Below are 18,340 nucleotides of genomic sequence, written 5' to 3'. Positions count from 1 at the left end.
CCAAAATATGACGTTGAGGACACTTTTGATATCCTTGGATCATTAGCTAGAATAGGTATTGAATTTTCTTTCTTACGAAGTTAAAGAAGGTAAGGCCTCAAGACCTCTTTCAAGATTGTATGCTTCTTTTGCTGTGATTGAACATGGTAGGGGTATTGAAACACCCCCCACCCCCCACCCCCCACCCCCGCGCCGGCCTGCCCCCTGCCTCACCTCCCAAGGGTTGAATGGTTTCGGGAAAAAAAAAAACAAAGGAAAAAAAAGACCATGCTACTTGTTGTTAAGGTAAAAATTTACCCGTTTCGAGTATTTATATCAAGTCAATATATGCATGTGATGTGTTTGAATATAGAGTTCTTTTACTTAGAAAAAAAAAGAAAAAAAAAAAGAAAAGAAAGGTAGAAAGAGGATATTTTTTAGTCAAATTCAGTAGCTTAAGGAGCATTTTTGGCTCTGTTTCGTTTATTTAACCCTTTACATATCCTAAGAGCCGACTATTTCTTTTCCTATTTCTCAAAGCCCAAAAAGCAATAAATGTTGGCAAAGCTGAAGAGTCTTTGTCAACAAGAGGGTATTTTGGTACTTCGAATTATGTGCTTTATCCGTTATTATACGTAATGGTTTTTGGTATTTACCATTTTAGGCTTGGACAAAAAATAAGGTTCTTTTATTTACAGAAAAAGGCTAAAAATGTCCTTAATATATTAGTAATGGCTAAAAAATGTCTCCCTTCCACCTGTTGTGTCAAATTTACCTCTCGTTCCACATATTGAATTAAAATGTCCTTAATGTATCAGAGATTGCTCAAAAATGCTCTTTTTTCACCTATCTAATGAAAGAAAATTTATTTATTCCAAAATATTAATTTATAGGTCACAACATCTCAAAAATTCACAATTAAAAGGTACATAACTGTTATATGTAAGACATAGTTATCCAAATCTTGAACAACCAACAAACTATTTTGGTTTAATTTTGTTTTGGTTTTCAACTTTAGAAACCGATAAACTTTGATTTTGGTTTTAAGCAAAAAATAATTAAAAAATCGAATCAGCCGGACTATATATGTTCTTATGTAAAAATTATAATTGCACGTATACATAAGAGTTGGGTAATTTATTCACATTGGATAATCATGAACCATCAAATGGCTTTGCGTAAAACCTGACCCCCATCTAGACACTAATCAACCGTTAGTGTTAGAGGCATTTTTAAGCCAAACGAAAACGTGGTCGGAGACATTTTTTATTTAATAGGTAGCAGGGAGGGTATGTTGTGCTAAATTCAATTGGTTAGAAGCATTTTGATCTTTGTCTTATACTACTTCTCAAATGCCAAAAAGTAATAAATGTTCTGGATTAATGTGATAGTGACATATACCTAACTCAGTGAAATCAAAGTATGTACTCCGTCCGTCTCAATTTGTTTGATACTTTTTATTTTTTGAGATTTAAATGAGTTGTTATTTGATCGTAATTCTTTCATATGTCTTTTAGATATTTTAAATAATTAATTATGCTAACTTATAGTACTTTTTACGTAGTTTTCAAATATATAAATTTTATTTTGAAAAATTTAAAGATTTTATGTTCAAACGCACGGATAAAATTATAAAATTTTGACTCTTGAAAAGTGAAAAGCGTCAAACAAATTGTTTTCTCTTTGTTCTCTTTTTTTTGAACTTGATCAGAATTTTTCGTTTGCTAAAAATCCTCCAGATCGGCCTCCTGACTTCAATGCCTTTATTGAAGTGCTGTAGATATAATTGGTATCATATATAACCTGTTTATTACGATATGTTAACATAAGTTAATTTATATAATCATGTTAGTTTATTTTTTCAATATATAAAAGAGGCTTAAAGTTGCTGACCGTTGTCTTGCCAACATGTCGACATGAGGGTATTTTCGATATTCCTCAATTGTGTGCTCTAAAGCTTTTATAAGACCTACTTCCTCTGTTCCAATGAATGTAGTTTGACTGGGCACAGAGTTTAAGAAATAAGAAATACTTTCAAATCTTGTAGTCTCAAAAACAAACCAAAGATACCTGTGTGATTATAAATCATCTTGTTAAGCGTAAAAGGTATAATTTAAAATTAAATTGTTGTCAAATAAAAAAAATGTGTAATTTCTTTTGCGACTCACTAAAATAAAAATGTGTGGTATAAATTGGAAGAGGGAGTAACCGTTTTGATGAGACTTTGAAAATCAAAAGTTGCTAAAAAAAAAATGTGTCTTTCATATTTGTCTTTACTATAAGTTTCATTTCTTTTCAAACAAAAGAAAACTCTATAAAAGAGCATATGCAACAACTCTATCAAGACCCTACACTTGAACCATACAAACCCACCCTTTCTCTCCCAAAATGCAGGTCCTCAACTTGGTTTCCATTTTCCTTTTTGTGTCTTTCCTCTTTTTATTAAAGATATGGAAGAATTCCAATAGCCAAATTAGCAAAAGATTGCCTCCAGGTCCATGGAAATTACCTATTCTTGGAAGCATGCTTCATATGGTTGGTGGACTTCCACATCGAGTCCTTAGAGATTTAGCCAAAAAATATGGACCAATTATGCACCTTCAACTAGGTGAAGTTTCAGTAGTTGTGATCACTTCTTCTGAGATGGCAAAAGAAGTACTAAAAACTCATGACCTTGCTTTTGCATCTAGGCCTAAACTTTTGGCCTCCGAACTTGTCTTGTATAACTGTTCCGATATTGCCTTTTGCCCATATGGTGATTACTGGAAACAAATGCGTAAAATTTGTGTCTTGGAAGTGCTCAATGCCAAAAATGTTCGGTCATCCAGTTAGATTAGACCAGATGAAGTTCTTCGTCTCGTTGAATTTTTTCGATCATCATCCTCAAGTGAGCCAGTTAATGTAACAAAAAGGATTGCTTTATTCACAAGCTTCATAATATGTCGATCAGCATTTGGGAACGTACCCAAGGAGCAAGACGAATTTATACAAGTAATGAAAAAAGTGACAGCCTTATTGGAAGGTTTTGATGTGGCTGACATATTCCCTTCACTTAAATTTCTTCATGTGCTTAGTGGAATGAAAGGTAAAATGATGGAGCTCCACCATAAGGTAGATACCATTGCTAAGAATGTTATAAATGAGCACAAGAAAAATCTTGCAACTGGCAAGACCAATGGTGAATTAGGACGTGAAGATTTAATTGATGTACTGTTGAGACTTATGAAAGATGGAGGCCTTCAATTTCCAATCACCAACGACAATATCAAAGCTATTATTTATGTAGGTACTACATACTGTAAAATTCTACTCTTATGATTACCTTTCAATAAAGAACAAAGGTCGTCACACAAGCTTAGAGTAAATAAGCTATTTGAATATTTCAGCAGAAGTAGGTAAAAAACTTTGCACAAGATAAACAACACGCGTAACTTGCTCATAAATGTACGTAGGACATGTTTGCAGCGGGAACAGAAACAACGTCAACCACAATGGACTGGGCCATGGCAGAAATGATTAAGAATCCAGGTATAATCGCCAAAGCTCAAGCAGAGGTAAGAGAAGCCTTTAGAGGAAAAGAAATTTTTGATGAAAATGACGTTGAAGAGTTAAAATACCTAAAATTAGTCATTAAAGAAACTTTAAGACTCCACCCTCCGCTACCACTTAAGCTCCCAAGAGAATGCAGGGAAGAAGTAGACATAAGCGGCTACACTATTCCTTTGAAAACAAAAGTCATAGTTAATATTTGGGCTATTGGAAGAGATCCAAAATACTGGGATGAAGCAGAAAGCTTTAAGCCTGAGAGATTTGAGCAGAGTTCAGTGGATTTTGCTGGTAATAACTTTGAATTTCTTCCCTTTGGTAGTGGAAGGAGGATTTGCCCTGGAATATCATTTGGTTTAGCTAATGTTTATTTGCCTTTGGCTCAAATGTTGTATCACTTTGATTGGAAACTTCCTACTGGAATTAATCCAAGTGATGTTGACATGACTGAGTCGGATGGAGCAAGTTGTACTAGAAAGAGTAACCTTTACTTGATTGCCACTCCCTATCAACCGTCTCAAGAGTGATTCAATGGCATCAAACTCTATTTTAGGAAAGATTCAAAGTAATTTTTCCATCAGCAGTTAATGTAGTGGTTGGCCTTAAAAGCTCGCTATGCATTACTTCTCCCTCCTCCTCCTCCTTTGCTTTTAATTTCTTTGTACGGCCTATCATTGTTCTTTCTTCTTATGGTGTATTATGCTTTCACTATTTGTAACATATATGTGTCTTTTGTTATGTAATAAATGTATCCTGATAGAGTGATAGTTGTCAACATGGAATCTCAAGTGACATTTTCTGGTGAATTTAAAATTTTAAATCTAATAAGGTGGAAACACAATATACTTGTTGTGTGTTTCCCGCACATACAACAACTTACTCAGTATAATCTCACAATGTGTTTCTCGTGTTTCGACAAAAAGAATGCCAAAATTTTTAATTGCACCATTTCAATATTTGAGCTCTTAGTGCTACTTCTTTATAGGAATGAATGTCATATTGAAAATCATAAAATTCAGACGTCATTTTTGGAATGTCGCACATTTAGTCTAAGATCACAAGAATCATTTTTTTTACATTCTTAAATTTATTGTCCAATCAAATATATGCATTTAGTTTAACCACAAAATTGAAAAAATTTCTTCACATTCTTAAACTTCGTGTCCAGTCAAATTACGATGCATAATAAAACCAAGGGAGTATACACTATTATTTTTCTTCTTCTTCTTCCTTTTCCATGAAAATATACGTTTTTACTAACGAGTGAAGGTAGATGCACACTGGCGGAGTCACAACCAATGAAGGGGGTTCAATTGAAAACGGTGCAGCATAAATAGAGCAGAAACTTTTATATATATATATATATATATATATATATATATATATATATATATATATATATATATATATATATATATATATATATATATATATATATATTTGAATCCGATGACATAAGGAAAATTTTCACTATAGTGATAAATCTAGTTCAAAAATTATTTTAGATTTCACACTCGAATTTTCCGATTCTCGTTATTAAATTTTTTAGGTCAGTGCCACCGTAGGCCATGAAAGAAAGAAGAAATGGAAATAATTTTAGGAGTTGGCGGGAGATGAAGCCATTGAGTAATCTAATCAAATTGTCCTATAAATATCTGCTAGGTAATGCTCATATTCAATCAAGATAATAATGAGGCTTTTGCGTGGAATACGTACAGCAAAGTAGTGTTGAATTTACTTTGTTTGTTTAAGAGCTTTCTTGAAGTATCTTTAAGAGAAGTGGAGGCCAGAAAATGAAAGTTGTGGACTACACTGTCCATAAAGAAGTGGAGGAAGTGGCAGAGGTTGATCAATACGATATTTTTCTAATAATTTTTAACATTATGGGTGTGTTGGGTATGGAGCATTACATAGAAAAATGTTTTTTTTTTTAATTTTCTCATGTTCGATTGATCAAAAGAAACCCCAATTACCAACAAAAAATTCCGTTGGTAAATTGATCAAATCGGTAGGCAAATTGAGTTACCAACCGAATACCAACTGATATTGATCCGGTGTTAAAAGGCTCGATGGTAAATTTTGCCAACCAATTTGAATTTGTTAGTAAAATTACCAACTAAAGATTGGTTGGTAAACACCCGAAGATGTTGTTGGTAATTTTTGAAGCTTGGCCCTGAAATTTCGGTGGGTAAATTCACTAACCAATTTTCGGTTGGTATATCGTTAGTACCTTTACTAACTAATAGAAAAGGAATTGGTACATTTGGTTCTTCATTATTCCATTGTGTAGGTAATTTGTTGGTAACTATAGTAAAGAAAAAGAAATGTCGTTGGTATTTCATTAGCAACTGTACTAATGGATAATAATTTGGTCGGCAAGTCCGATAGTAAAATTTTCAAGATACATTGGTAATTGGTTAGCAATTTTAGTTACAGAAATGTTATGTTGGTAATTTGTTGGTAATTTACCAACGAATTTTTGAAACGTTAGCAAGAACGATTATTTAGTTTTCTAAATTACATTAGTAATTGGTTAGTAATATTAGTAACAACATATTTTTTGTTAGCAACCGCCAGGAAATTTATTAACTGATTGTTAATTTGTTGGTAAATATTACTAACCAAATGATTAATATTTATATTAATATAAAGCTTTGTAAAATCTGAAAGCAGTAAAATAAATCCAAAAAACATTACCTATTTCATAAATAATTTCATCTATCATAGAGTCGAAGAAACGATCCAAAGTGTGTCTAACATAAAACAATCTAAAATTGATCTAAATATGACTTGTTTCATTATTCAAGGACATGTCAGGTCTACCAGAAGGAGGTGAAGTTAAGCGAGCTATGATGCCCAAACAATGTGCTTGAAGTATCTGATTAACTTGCTCTTGCACCTCTTGTTGCACTTCATGTCTCATTCTTCACGCAGTACTTGTCGCGTTTCTTCCCTTATTTCTTGTCTGATCTCCTCTCATCTCATGATTCATTTCTTCCTTCATTTCTTGAAAACGATGTCCAACAGATTATTGCACTCGAGCATCAAAGTCTAGATGTTGAAGTCGAGACGTCGAAGCGGAGGATTCACCAACAGGCCCATAGAAAGGTGCTTGAAGACCAACACCATAAAGGTGCGTCTTCTTAATCCCACCCACTCATCCAAATAAATTTTTGAAAAAGCAATTGTAGGAGGTTCACTTGATCAATCTTCAGGCTGAGACACCGATGTAATCTTAGATATGACGGCATCCTAAAAGCAACAAAATTTATAAATGTAATAATTATATTCTTGAAAGAAAAACCATCAAGAAATATTCGAGGAGGTATCATAGAAAACTTAACTGTTAAAAATAATACCTTAAATAAAAAATTATTTGATGTAACAAAACTTTTTTTTTTCCATACGAAATGCATTACCTGTTTGGCATCAACTTGTCACACTTTTCAGAAAAAGAATACTACTAATATTTTTCAATATATGTACCATAGCTTGGATAAACAATTATGTAACTGAAAGATGGTATAGAAAGAATGGTACAGTTTCTCTTCAGAAAAAAACTAGTAACAGTTTACCATGTCTTTCTGATTTTTACATCATTAAGAGGCATCTATTAAGAAAGAGATGTCAATAAACAAATAATTTGCCAATAGTGATCAAAGTCTAATATAAGGCATTGTAGAACAAGGTATGTAAGTAAATGAAAAACAGAGAACTTGTAGTTCTAAAAAAATTTAAGTAAACATCATGTACAATAACAGATAGTTCTTTATGGTTAGTCCATTGAAAAAAGAGAAACGTGATAACTGATAGTGCAAAAGATTTTTAGTTACTCACTGTGCATTCGTTTCGGACATCCTTTGTAGCATCGTAGACTAATTTAATTATTATCATATGATAAATTTAGACAAATTTTTTACATGAGATAGTGGATTGTCAGTGCCAGTTAAAGCAACAATACAGTACAACATGTTCAAAACTAAACCAAAAAGATAACCTTGTTCAGAGAAGCACTATTTAAAAAACTTCCAGAAAGGTAAAAAGAAGCAGTAAATGGAAGGCCGGCCATCTTCATAAGTATTTTCTTCCCTTTTTCGGGAATACTTTAGGCATTTTTATTAAGAAGTCTTTCCCGAACATATTCTATAGCTTAGACGAGCAATTATGTAACTGAAGCATATTAAATAAACTCAGATCATGAATTTGTCAAAAGCTCCCATTTTTAATGGTTTATTTTCTTGATCAGATTTGGGGTAAACACGAGGGATGATTTAAGCCAAAAACTCAACACAGATCTAGAAAATAAATAGCAATGCTTACATCCATATAAAAGTAGCAAGAGTTACGTCACATACATATGTGGTTTTGATTTCTGATCCACAAACTCATTATTCGCCTTGAGCCGTGTCTTCCTCAGAATCGCAGGTGGATGAGGCGATCTTCCCAGTTCTATAACCTAAATTTGAAATTGCATTTACCACATTAATAAATAAGGAGTAGCTTTGAAGAAATTATAACTTGGCTAAATAAAAATAAATATACCAGTTGTCTTGCATGTTCTTGGTGATTCTGGAGCCTCCTATATGGCACCAATGGAATAGCTGATACAATAGAAATCTGATCACAGCCAACACTACATCCTCCTACAGTAACAACAGTACATTATTTGCTTATATGTGTGACTACTAGAAAGAGAATGCCCGTGTTAAGCACGGGCCCAACATAGCATATATAGGAAGATAAAGTAAGAAACTTATCAAATATCATATAGAAAGCTATGGGTGATCTGGGCACATACTTATTACATAAAGACTGCAAGCATATGGGATACTAATCCCAAAACTGCTTCATGGGTAATGCAACAGATGTTCAAAGCCAAAGCGTACTTGGAAGAGGCAGGATACTCTCTAAACTTCTCCATCAAGAAGGTGTACCAAAAACTTCACGGGATATTCCCTAAAGTAGCATGGAGGAAGCTGGTGTCCAATAATCAAGGGGCTGGAAAATGGAAATTCACTCTGCAAATAGCAGCTCATGGTCGACTCTTAACAAAAGACAGGATTTCTAAGTGGGGCATACAGACAAGCCTTGATTGTCCTCTATGTGAGCAGGACCAGGAATCCATTCATCATTTGTTTTTTGATTGTATGACTGCAGGAAATATATGCAGGAAGTTATTGGCATGGCAAGGAGTGCACAGATCAATGAACTGGACAGAGGAACTTCAGTGGGCAACCAGGTTCTGTAGAGGGAGAAGTAGAGGAGCTGAAATGTACAGAATATCCATAGCTGCTGCAGTACATTAGGTGTGGCAAGAGAGGAATTACAGGATCTTTCAGAGCAAAAGAAGACCTGAAGCGACCATCTTGAGGAGAAATATTCAAGAAGTCTATTATAGAGCTAGCCTTGTACTTAAATTAGCTTGTTATGTAGCACAGTTCAATAGTTATCCTACTTAGCTATGGTAGTGAAGAGGGATCTGATGATGTTAGGCAGTGGAAGTGTTTGAGGATCTAGAGCAGGTAGTCCAGTCCTCTTGCTGGTTGGCTTATTTTTCCTATCTTGTTTTTTTCCTTTTGTTGAGCTGTACATATCCTACTTTGGTAATAAAATTCTTTATTTACCAAAAAAAAAAAAAAAAAAGAGACCATGATGGTTAATCTATTTGAAGTTGAGCTTTAAAATGATATTAACCTCCAAAGGTGACTGGTGTCTGTGAATCTGAATGTAGATATGTATACATATCATGTTTTTAAGTTACAAAGTAACGTCAGATCCATCATAAATCAAAGTAGATATGAAGATTCCCATAATTTCATATCCCATTATGAATGGCATCAATTGTCAAAAAACACTTCTACACATCTTTGCTCAGCACTTAAAAGAAATACTTTAGGGCCTCTGGTTTTACCTATATATATATATATATATATATAGTCTTCACACTATTTGAAGTGGCTTCCCAGTTTTAGTAAAACCCAAAGACAAAATTTGGTTCGGAACACTTCCAATGAACGCTACCGTCAAGAAAGTTTATCAAGATTACTTATTACTTAAACCATACACCAATGTTCTTAGCTGCACCCTTCGTTCTCTGTCAAGATGTGTCTAATAAATAAACGATTGTAAGAAAGTAACATTACATGGATAGTACTGTCGCTAATATAGCCAAGGAGCGCCAACACAAAAATATCAGTGAAAAGTCAAAATGTTCTATAAACAGTAAAAATACATATGAGGTTTACATTTACCAAATAGATTGTATTTGTGCGTCCACCTCATAATATTTTCGTGCGATATCTCTGTGAATATATGTAGGCACAAACATTGTAAAGAAATTTAAACGTACTCTACACAGGTAGAACATGAGTTCGATAATATATAATCAACTACGTATAAGAGAACTAACTACAACTCTGACTGCCATTAGAAGCCTTTCTAATGTGAAACCACTTGACAATCATGTAACAACAAAGCACATTGGCAAGTTAAACACACAAAGCTAACCATCCCATTTTCTCCGGGCACTTTATTAGATGGCATGAGAGTTGAAGGAGTTCCCGCCAATTTGATGTGAATTTTTCTTTTCTCCTCCCTTCGGGATGATTCATGGAAAACTCAATAAATTGTTGTACACCCCTTACAAATTCTGGATGATATAGACCTCCAGATAACCTTTTGTACATTCATTGACGATTTGAACTCATTTTCCTTACAAGCCCTTTTTCTGTAAATATGGGAAGAGTAAAGAGTATTATAATTTATACAATCTGTGGATAGTAAAACAAGTGCAATTTACAACTAAGTATCAACAGAAATGTTTCCGCTCAATTTTAGTTGCAGTAGTATCTTGATTCTTTTCTTTTTCTTTATGTAGCTTAGTTTAATCAAAACTTCATAAAATAACTACTATTGGAACATACTATGATTCAAAAGTCTTATTCTACGACGATATATATATATATATATATATATCTAAATAAGTAAGTTAGTGTAGAGCCTATTTTGATTTGGTACCAAAGATCAGAGTAAATGTTCCAGCACATTATAAACCAGAAAACAACAAATCTATTTATTATGAGCACAAGCTTCAAAACGAAGTACCCACTTCACAACTATCTTAGATAATTCACCTTTATCAAGGGGATGTGAAAACACAACCTAACCCATAAACTACAACCTATATAATTAGCCAAACAAATGTAGCCTATCAGCAGAGGATTGATCGAATCAAACAAACAAGGGAAAAGTAAGATTGATAAAGAATACTTACCACTTAGCCAAATAGATTGTGCAATTGAGAATCCATGAGCACAGATGAATTTGGGGAGACCGTAGCTTGAGATTATGTTTTAATTGAGAAAACCATGGAAAGGATTTACATAAAAGTAATGAAACTGTGAACTCTGATCGTGGGTTGAAACTGAAATAATGGCGCAGAGCCTATCTAATTGGGGCTGAGGTTTTTTGGCATAGTTTTAACGTTTCATCTTTCATTTCTTTTTTCCTTTTTTCTTTGGCCACTTTCAAATTTAAATGACTTCTTCCATTATTGATTTGTAGTATTTTTGCAATTTTTTTTAAATTCTTATATTATATTACTAGTAACTAATCATAGGAAAATCAATGGTACGGTTCGGATGGTTATTTTAAAAAATTTATACCGTACCAGTTTTTCGATTATTTCATTTTGTAGAACCAAAATTAGACTTTCTGAAACTGTCCCATCATCTCGGTTTCTCTTTAGTATCGGTACGGTTCGGTGAATTTTCGATTTTTTTAACAAAACAACATCATGTCATAGTCACAGTAAAAGTTAAAGACACGATATAATGCATACTTTTATAGGACTTGACAAAAATTCTATACATTTTTACTTTTTAAAAGGTGATGAATTAAGAAAACATGAGAAACGACAAGATTAAAGATTGATCCCACTATTTTACGGTAGTGTGTAAAACAATGTTATGTAAAGACAAAAAGTATAATTTATATCGCACGAGGGGGCAAAATCAATCAAGATGAGACTCAAAAACTGGAACTACTAAGATTAAGTATCCAATAAGAGAAATTTAAAATCATATAAGAGGAAAAATATCTTTGTAGCTTTCTATCCAGGATCGTTGGAATACCTTGTAGCTTACACGTTAATTACTACTCGAGACAATACAACTAATTTAATTCAATAGGAGTGGTATAATAGGTTTCAGAGTTGAAACTTTAGGTGTTAATTATTTTATCATCCCGAACCCAAGACGAAAATTTTAATATTTTACTATATTTAAATATAATATATAGAATATATTTTACCCATATAAATTTACTCGGTACTGTTCGGTATATTTCTTTAAAATTAAAAACCAACCCAATTATTCGGTACGGTTATAAATTATTATAAAAACCGTCGGTTTTGTTAAAAGAAACCTAAAAAATCGATTGGTCGGTTAACCCAGCAGAGCTTTTCTTTTTAAGAAAAAGCTTTTTTTTTTTTTTGGGGATATCTGAGATGTTTGATACGCAAGTTGGAAAATGTCATTTTAAGAGCATTTGCATATACTCAAAACAAAATCACTATGAAGTTTTTGAATTCACAGTGTAACCACCAAACAAAGATCAACCGAAAGGGAAGCATCCACACTAAGGGTGTCAATGGTTTTCAAAAAACCGACTTAACCGACCGAACCGTATCGTACCGAACCGATTTTTTAGGTTTCCTTTAAGAAAACCGACGGTTTTTATAAAACTTTATAACCATACCGAATAATTGCATTGGTTCTTAATTTTATAGAAATAAACCTAAAAAATACCGAACCGTACCGAATAAATTTATATGGGTAAAATATATTCAATATATTATATTTAAATATAATAAAATATTAAAATTTTCGTCTTGGGTTCGGGATGATGAAATAATTAACACCTAAATTTCCAACTCTGAAACCTATTATACTACTCCAATTGAATAAATTAGTTCTATTGTCTCGAGTAGTAACTAGCGTGTAAGCTACAAGGTATTCCAATGATCCTGAATAGAAAGCTACAAAGTATTAGATATTTTTCCTCTTATATGATTTTACATTTCTCTTATTGGATACTTAATCTTAGTAGTCTCAATTCTTAAGTCCCACCTTGATTGATTTTTGCCCCTCGTGCAATAATGTACTTTTTGTCTTTACTTAACAATGTTTTACACTATCGTAAAATAGTGGGATCAATTTATTCTTGTCGTCTTTCATGTTTTCTTGATTCATCACCTTTTAAAAAGTAAAAATGTATAGAATTTTTGTCAAAATCCTATAAAAGTATGCATGATACACTTTTCTATTTAGTTTTTCTTAAAAATGATGATACATTTCTATATTTAGAAATAATTTAACTTAAAACTTCCCCTTTTGATATCTATGGCTTGTTAGACCACAAGTTTGAGAAGTCTTTTTTCTTAAACTCTACGTCGAGTCAAACTATATCACATAAATTGAGATGCAGGGGTTATAGCAAACAATAATAGTTGTATTTCAATAAATTATGCGGATAACAATATTTAGACTTCCTTAAATCAAAAGAAGTAGTCCTCTGATTCTTCTCCTCATGACCGTCAACTCAATTCTTGAATTGATAGACTAACAATTGTTTCTTGAATTTGACCATGAATGTGGAGTTAGGCTTTGATCACGAACGTGGAGTAAGGAACACTTGCGACTCACCACTTGAGATAAAAGCTTCTTGATTTATGAAGACTTTTTATCACCACTTGAGAGGAAGGCTTCTTGATATATAGAAGACTAATGAATCACCACCGGAGAGGAAGACTTCTTGATATACGGAAAACTTTTGGATCACTGACAGAGATGAAGACTTCTATTAATATATGGAAGACTTCTTGATCACCACTTGAGGGGAAGGCTTCTTGATATAGGGAAGACTTATGGATCGTCACCGAAGAAAAAGATCTCTTGATATGCGAAAGACTTTCAGATCACCACCAACAATGAAGGCTTCTTGATATAATATGTAATTTTTCTATCCTCTTCTTATGATGTCCCTCTTTTGGCCTTACGACGACCCCTATTATTTTTACAGGGGAAGGAAGTTTGTGAAAAACACATATGCAAAATCTTCAGGGTAAATGAATAAAGTGATCATTCACAGAAGTCACAAACTACAAGGGAAAATCTTTTGCCAAATCCGCCAGCTTAAGGAGGGGATGCTCCAAATAGTCTCTCTGTACTCATGGAATGCAAGTGGAGGCACCAATTTATTCTTCTCTACAACTATGCAATTGCGGATGAGATGCATCTAGCCAAAGATGTTAAGTTATAAGAAACTCGTTCTCGCTTACAAAAAGGAGATACAAAAGTTTAGCAGTCTTGAGCTAGTGAATGGCTATAATGAGATAGATTGAAAAAAAATGAATTTGATTAATTTAGTTTGTAAGACTTTGAAACAATTAGAAAACCACAAAAATGAAATGATTCAGTTTGAACAACAAAGGACATTTAATCAAGTCCGAGAACGAGCTTCCAAACAAGCCTTACTAGAAACTATAGGAACTCTGGATCTGAATAGTTGTTTGAACAACGAGTTTCGATATTTACGTACTATTAGTGCCAATATTGGCATAATTGGAGCAATAAAAATAATAATTCTAGTAGTCTTTCTACTGTAAGTATTATTTTTTTTATGTCAAAAAACAATTAAGAAAGAATCATGGTAACCATTCGAGCCGACAAAACTAGTAATATTTTCCGTGAACGTAATATTAAACAATTAAATATACAGTAAAGGGTCAAAATACCTCTGAACTATTCGAAATAGGTCACCTATACCCCCCCCCCCCCCCGGGGGGGTTAATTTTTCATGTCAAAAGGGCCCTTGTCGTCAATGGAAGAGACCTCAAATACCTCTCCACTTAACGGCTGCCCATTTAAGCTGATGTGGCAGTGCCACGTGGAAAAAATTATCCACGTGGACGGCCACGTCAGCCTCTCTCCCTCTTATTTTATTTTTTGACCAGCCCCCTCCTCCTCCCACCCCTCACCCCCACCTTCCCCTCCCAACCCAAAAAAAAAAAAAAATTAACAAAAGTTTTGAAATTTTTGTTTTTGCACCACCCCCCCCCCCCCCCTCACCAAAAAAAAAAAAAAGCTCCCGCCTCCCCTCCCCACTCCCAATTTTTTTTTTGTTTTTTTGCCAGCCCTCCTCCTCCTCCCACCCCTCCCCCCCCCCCCCCGGTGATCCAACACCCCACCACCTCCACCCTAAAAAAAAGTTTTTGTTTTTGGTTTTTCCAAAAAAAAAAAAAAAAATTTGAAAAGAAGTTTTGATTTTTTTTTTTGTTTCTTACTCCACCAACCACCCAAAAAAAAAATTAATTTTGTTTTAAAAAAAAGTTTTTGTTTTTTGTTTTTTATTTTTTGCACCACCCTCCACCCAAAAAAAAAAAATTCTTGAAAAGAAGTTTTGTTTTTTTTTTTTTGGGGGGGGGGGGGGGGGGAGGTGTGAGGAGGAGGGGGGCTAGTGAAAAAAATAAAATAAGAGGGAGAGAGGCTGACGTGGTCGTCCACGTGGATAATGTTTTTCCACGTGGCATTGCCACGTCAGCTTAAATGGCCAGTCGTTAAGTGGAGGAGTATTTGAGGTCCCTTCCATTGACGGCAAGGGCCCTTTTGACACGAAAAAATAACGGAGGGTATAGGTGACCTATTTCGAATAGTTCAGGGGTATTTTTGACCCTTTGCCGTTAAATATATAAAGAAAGATAAATTTACAACTAAATGCTAGATTCATAAAACAATATCAATTGATGTAGAATCCATCACTAAATTTATTATTTAATGTTAAATTCGTCGAAAAATATCAATTGATTTAGCACCATCCTTATATTTACCAACCGTTTCACCACCAATTGGTGATTTACCAACCAATTTAACCTCCCATTTGATAAATTTACCAATTGTTTCAATATCAGTTGGTAATTTACTAATGAGTTTGATCTCAGTTGGTAGCAATTACTAACAAATTTAGCATTTGTATGTAATACTACCAACTAAAGATGTATCGGTTAGTAAATTTTGCCAATGGATTTGTTATCGGTTGGTATATTACCAACTAATTCTAATATGTTAGTAATTTACAAACCACAATCTTAATCTGTTGGTAAGAATTTCTAACCAATTGAGTATTAGTTAGCAACTTTACCAACAAATAACAATCCGTTGGTAATTTACCCACGTATTTTTAATTGGTTGGTAAACTTAGCAACAAAATTCCGTCGTTGGTAAATGGTTGGTTGGTAATTTGTTGGTAATCTGTTAATAAACTATACTCTATTTTTTATTATCATATTTACCAACCGATATATACTCCGTTGGTAATATTACCAACGAAAGATGTTTGTTGGTAATATTTCGGTTGGTAAACCGTTTGTAGGAAGTTGCTAAATTAGGCGCCATTTTTTCCCGCCATAATTATCAACTAAAGTATTTAGTTAGTAAAATTTTGGTTGGTAATCCATTAGAAATCCCTTGCTAAATTCTAAAAACCAATTTGGTTACTAATTTATTAGTAATTTGTTGCTAATTTGCTAACGAATTTGGGTTGTTGGTAAAATCCATTGGCAATTCGGGTTTTTCTTGTAGCGTTAAAAATTAAAAGCTTTCTTGAAGTCTCTTTAAGAGAAGGGGCCAGAAAATGAAAGTTGTGGACTACACTGTCCATAAAGAAGTGGAGGAAGTGGCAGAGGTTGATCAATATGATATTTTTCTATTAATTTTTAACATTATGGGTGTGTAGGGTATGGAGCATTACATAGAAAAATATTTTTCCATTTTCTCATGTTTGATTGATTACAATTTTTGAATTTTTTTTCTTTAGGAAAATAAGTTCCTTAAAAATGAGGAAAATGATTTTTCTAATGAAAGTGGGGGAAACTGTCACGCCCCGAACCATGGCCTGGACGTAATACGGCACTCGGTGCCTGACTGCATGTGACCGAGCGAACCACATGACTTGCTGAATCATCATGATGCATAACATAAGCGGAATATAACGTAAATGCATGATGAGCCTTTATAAAACATGGTAAGTCATAATACTTAATAAAATACTTGTTTAAGCATAAGTGAGCCAAAATGGCTATACGACTCCAAATGTCTGACATAACACAACTGACTTGTCTAGTCTATGAAACCTCTACCATGAGTCTGACTGGAAAAACATACTCACTGGGACAAGGCCCCCAGCATACCTTTAGATGCATAATTAATCATAAAGTAAAAGTTGACTAAACCCCGAATGAGATGGGGCTCACCAATAAGCTGATACGAGCAAATCCTAATGATCAGAAGCGTCGTCCTGTAAATCCGTACCTGCATCGTGAAATACAGGCCCCCGGGCAATAAAAAGGGGACATCAGCACATTGAATGTACTGGTATGTAAAGCAACCGGAAGAAACAACATGGGACATGGAATAACATGATAAGAACTGAAATTGAAAACTTGGACATGAACATGAGCATGAGCATGAGTACATATATATATATAACATGAGTAAAACATGAAAAGTAGGGAGAGCATTTCATAAACCGACACATGATATCACCACGTGGATACGTGGAGTCTGGTACCTCGCCGGACCAGCAGAGCCCCTATACCTTGCCAGGGTATAAGGTTACGTACCTGATGGAACCATTCAGTGTGAAATTAAGGTATCGTCCTAACTGGGCGGAGCGATCCTTGTCCTATGGTGGCTACATAGTTTCAGGCTATCTGAGCCTTCTCGGTAATTCGTGCAACTCCCAAAAACATGAACATAATATAATTGGCTAAGAAGCCCATGATTTTCGTGAATTAACTTGTAATCATGATTCCATGAAATAACTTGTAACATAGTTTCGTGAATTAACTTGTACTTGTCTTGTAATCATGATTTCACGAAATAACTTGTAAACATGGTTTCATGCAATAATTTTGTAAACATGGTTTCATGAAATAATCTTGTAAACATGGTTTCATGAAATAACTTGTAAAATAGTTTCATAAGATAACTTGTCATAATCTTGCAAACATGTTCTTGATTCATGAGTAATAAGAATATTTCGAAATCATATATATAATTGACTTGAAAACATGCTTGTAGCTCGCTAGATAAAATCATAAAGTTTCATATGAACATAATGAGAACACATGAGGAGGAATTCATGATTCATGGATTAAGCTAGGATTCCTAATATCAATAATGGAAGATTAGGAATACAATAACGAACATAGATACGAAATTCGTGTACATACATACATAATTACGGGCTACCAATATGTTGGATTTAATGCCCTAGGATTTGAACTTCATAGATTTTTACGAAACGGATCATGGGGAAGAACGTAGAGATTCCCACATGTGGATGGAAGTTCTACATACCTTAACTTCCCGCTTTTGAGCGTATCATAATGTCCTTCAATCCCTTCAACTTCAATCTATAGCAATACAAGCCATAGGGATTCTATATTAGCAACAATATCCATGTTTTGTTCATCTAAGCATTTTATCAAACACTTAGTGGGCATGAAACTCTATAACCCTCATTAATGGTGTTTTCTTCACCCAATCCCCATTCTATTACTTCTAGCTAATTCTAAAATATCAATTAGATGTAATTAACATCATTCTTCATCAACCATATGAATACAACAATCCAACAACTCTAACATAGTTCATATAATTCTCTTCATCAAACCCAATTATTATTCTCCCAAGAATTCATCAATTCACAACCATAAATGATTAGGGAGTAGAAACATTACCTTTCAAGAGTAGTA

At 33.8% G+C, this 18,340-nt stretch overlaps 2 protein-coding genes and 1 long non-coding RNA gene across 3 annotated transcripts; 2 read left to right on the top strand and 1 right to left on the bottom strand.

The window, feature by feature from the left end:
* Positions 1-534: 534 nt before the first annotated feature.
* LOC132628474 (premnaspirodiene oxygenase-like) lies at positions 535-2,811 on the top strand. Its single transcript, XM_060344251.1, has 3 exons — positions 535-579; positions 1,691-1,750; positions 2,428-2,811. Exons 1-3 carry the CDS (start codon positions 535-537, stop codon positions 2,809-2,811), a joined length of 489 nt encoding a protein of 162 aa, XP_060200234.1.
* On the top strand, positions 2,345-4,338 carry LOC132626373 (premnaspirodiene oxygenase-like). The gene is made up of 2 exons (XM_060341231.1): positions 2,345-3,261; positions 3,432-4,338. Exons 1-2 carry the CDS (start codon positions 2,974-2,976, stop codon positions 4,050-4,052), a joined length of 909 nt encoding a protein of 302 aa, XP_060197214.1. The 5' UTR covers positions 2,345-2,973; the 3' UTR covers positions 4,053-4,338.
* Positions 4,339-16,613: 12,275 nt separating this feature from the next.
* On the bottom strand, positions 16,614-18,000 carry LOC132629426 (uncharacterized). Its single transcript, XR_009578226.1, has 2 exons — positions 17,943-18,000; positions 16,614-16,892 (listed from the first exon to the last, which is right to left on the bottom strand). It is a non-coding gene; the product is annotated as an uncharacterized LOC132629426 (long non-coding RNA).
* Between the last annotated feature and the right edge of the window lie 340 nt (positions 18,001-18,340).

This window comes from Lycium barbarum, chromosome 2 (assembly GCF_019175385.1).
Source record: "Lycium barbarum isolate Lr01 chromosome 2, ASM1917538v2, whole genome shotgun sequence".
Lineage (NCBI taxonomy): Eukaryota > Viridiplantae > Streptophyta > Magnoliopsida > Solanales > Solanaceae > Lycium > Lycium barbarum.
Note: the sequence above shows the minus strand (reverse complement) of the source record. Positions and strands in the feature narration are given on the sequence as shown.

What these genes read in the sequence shown, in the direction of transcription:
- LOC132626373 (XM_060341231.1), top strand. Translation starts at nt 2,974, where the DNA reads ATGAAAAAAGTGACAGCCTTATTGGAAGGTTTTGATGTGGCTGACATA. An exon ending in ATATCAAAGCTATTATTTAT is followed by an intron (nt 3,262 to 3,431) that starts GTAGGTACTACA and finishes AAATGTACGTAG; the next exon opens with GACATGTTTGCAGCGGGAAC.
- LOC132628474 (XM_060344251.1), top strand. Translation starts at nt 535, where the DNA reads ATGTTGGCAAAGCTGAAGAGTCTTTGTCAACAAGAGGGTATTTTG. An exon ending in GTCAACAAGAGGGTATTTTG is followed by an intron (nt 580 to 1,690) that starts GTACTTCGAATT and finishes GAACTTGATCAG; the next exon opens with AATTTTTCGTTTGCTAAAAA. An exon ending in ACTTCAATGCCTTTATTGAA is followed by an intron (nt 1,751 to 2,427) that starts GTGCTGTAGATA and finishes TTTTTATTAAAG; the next exon opens with ATATGGAAGAATTCCAATAG.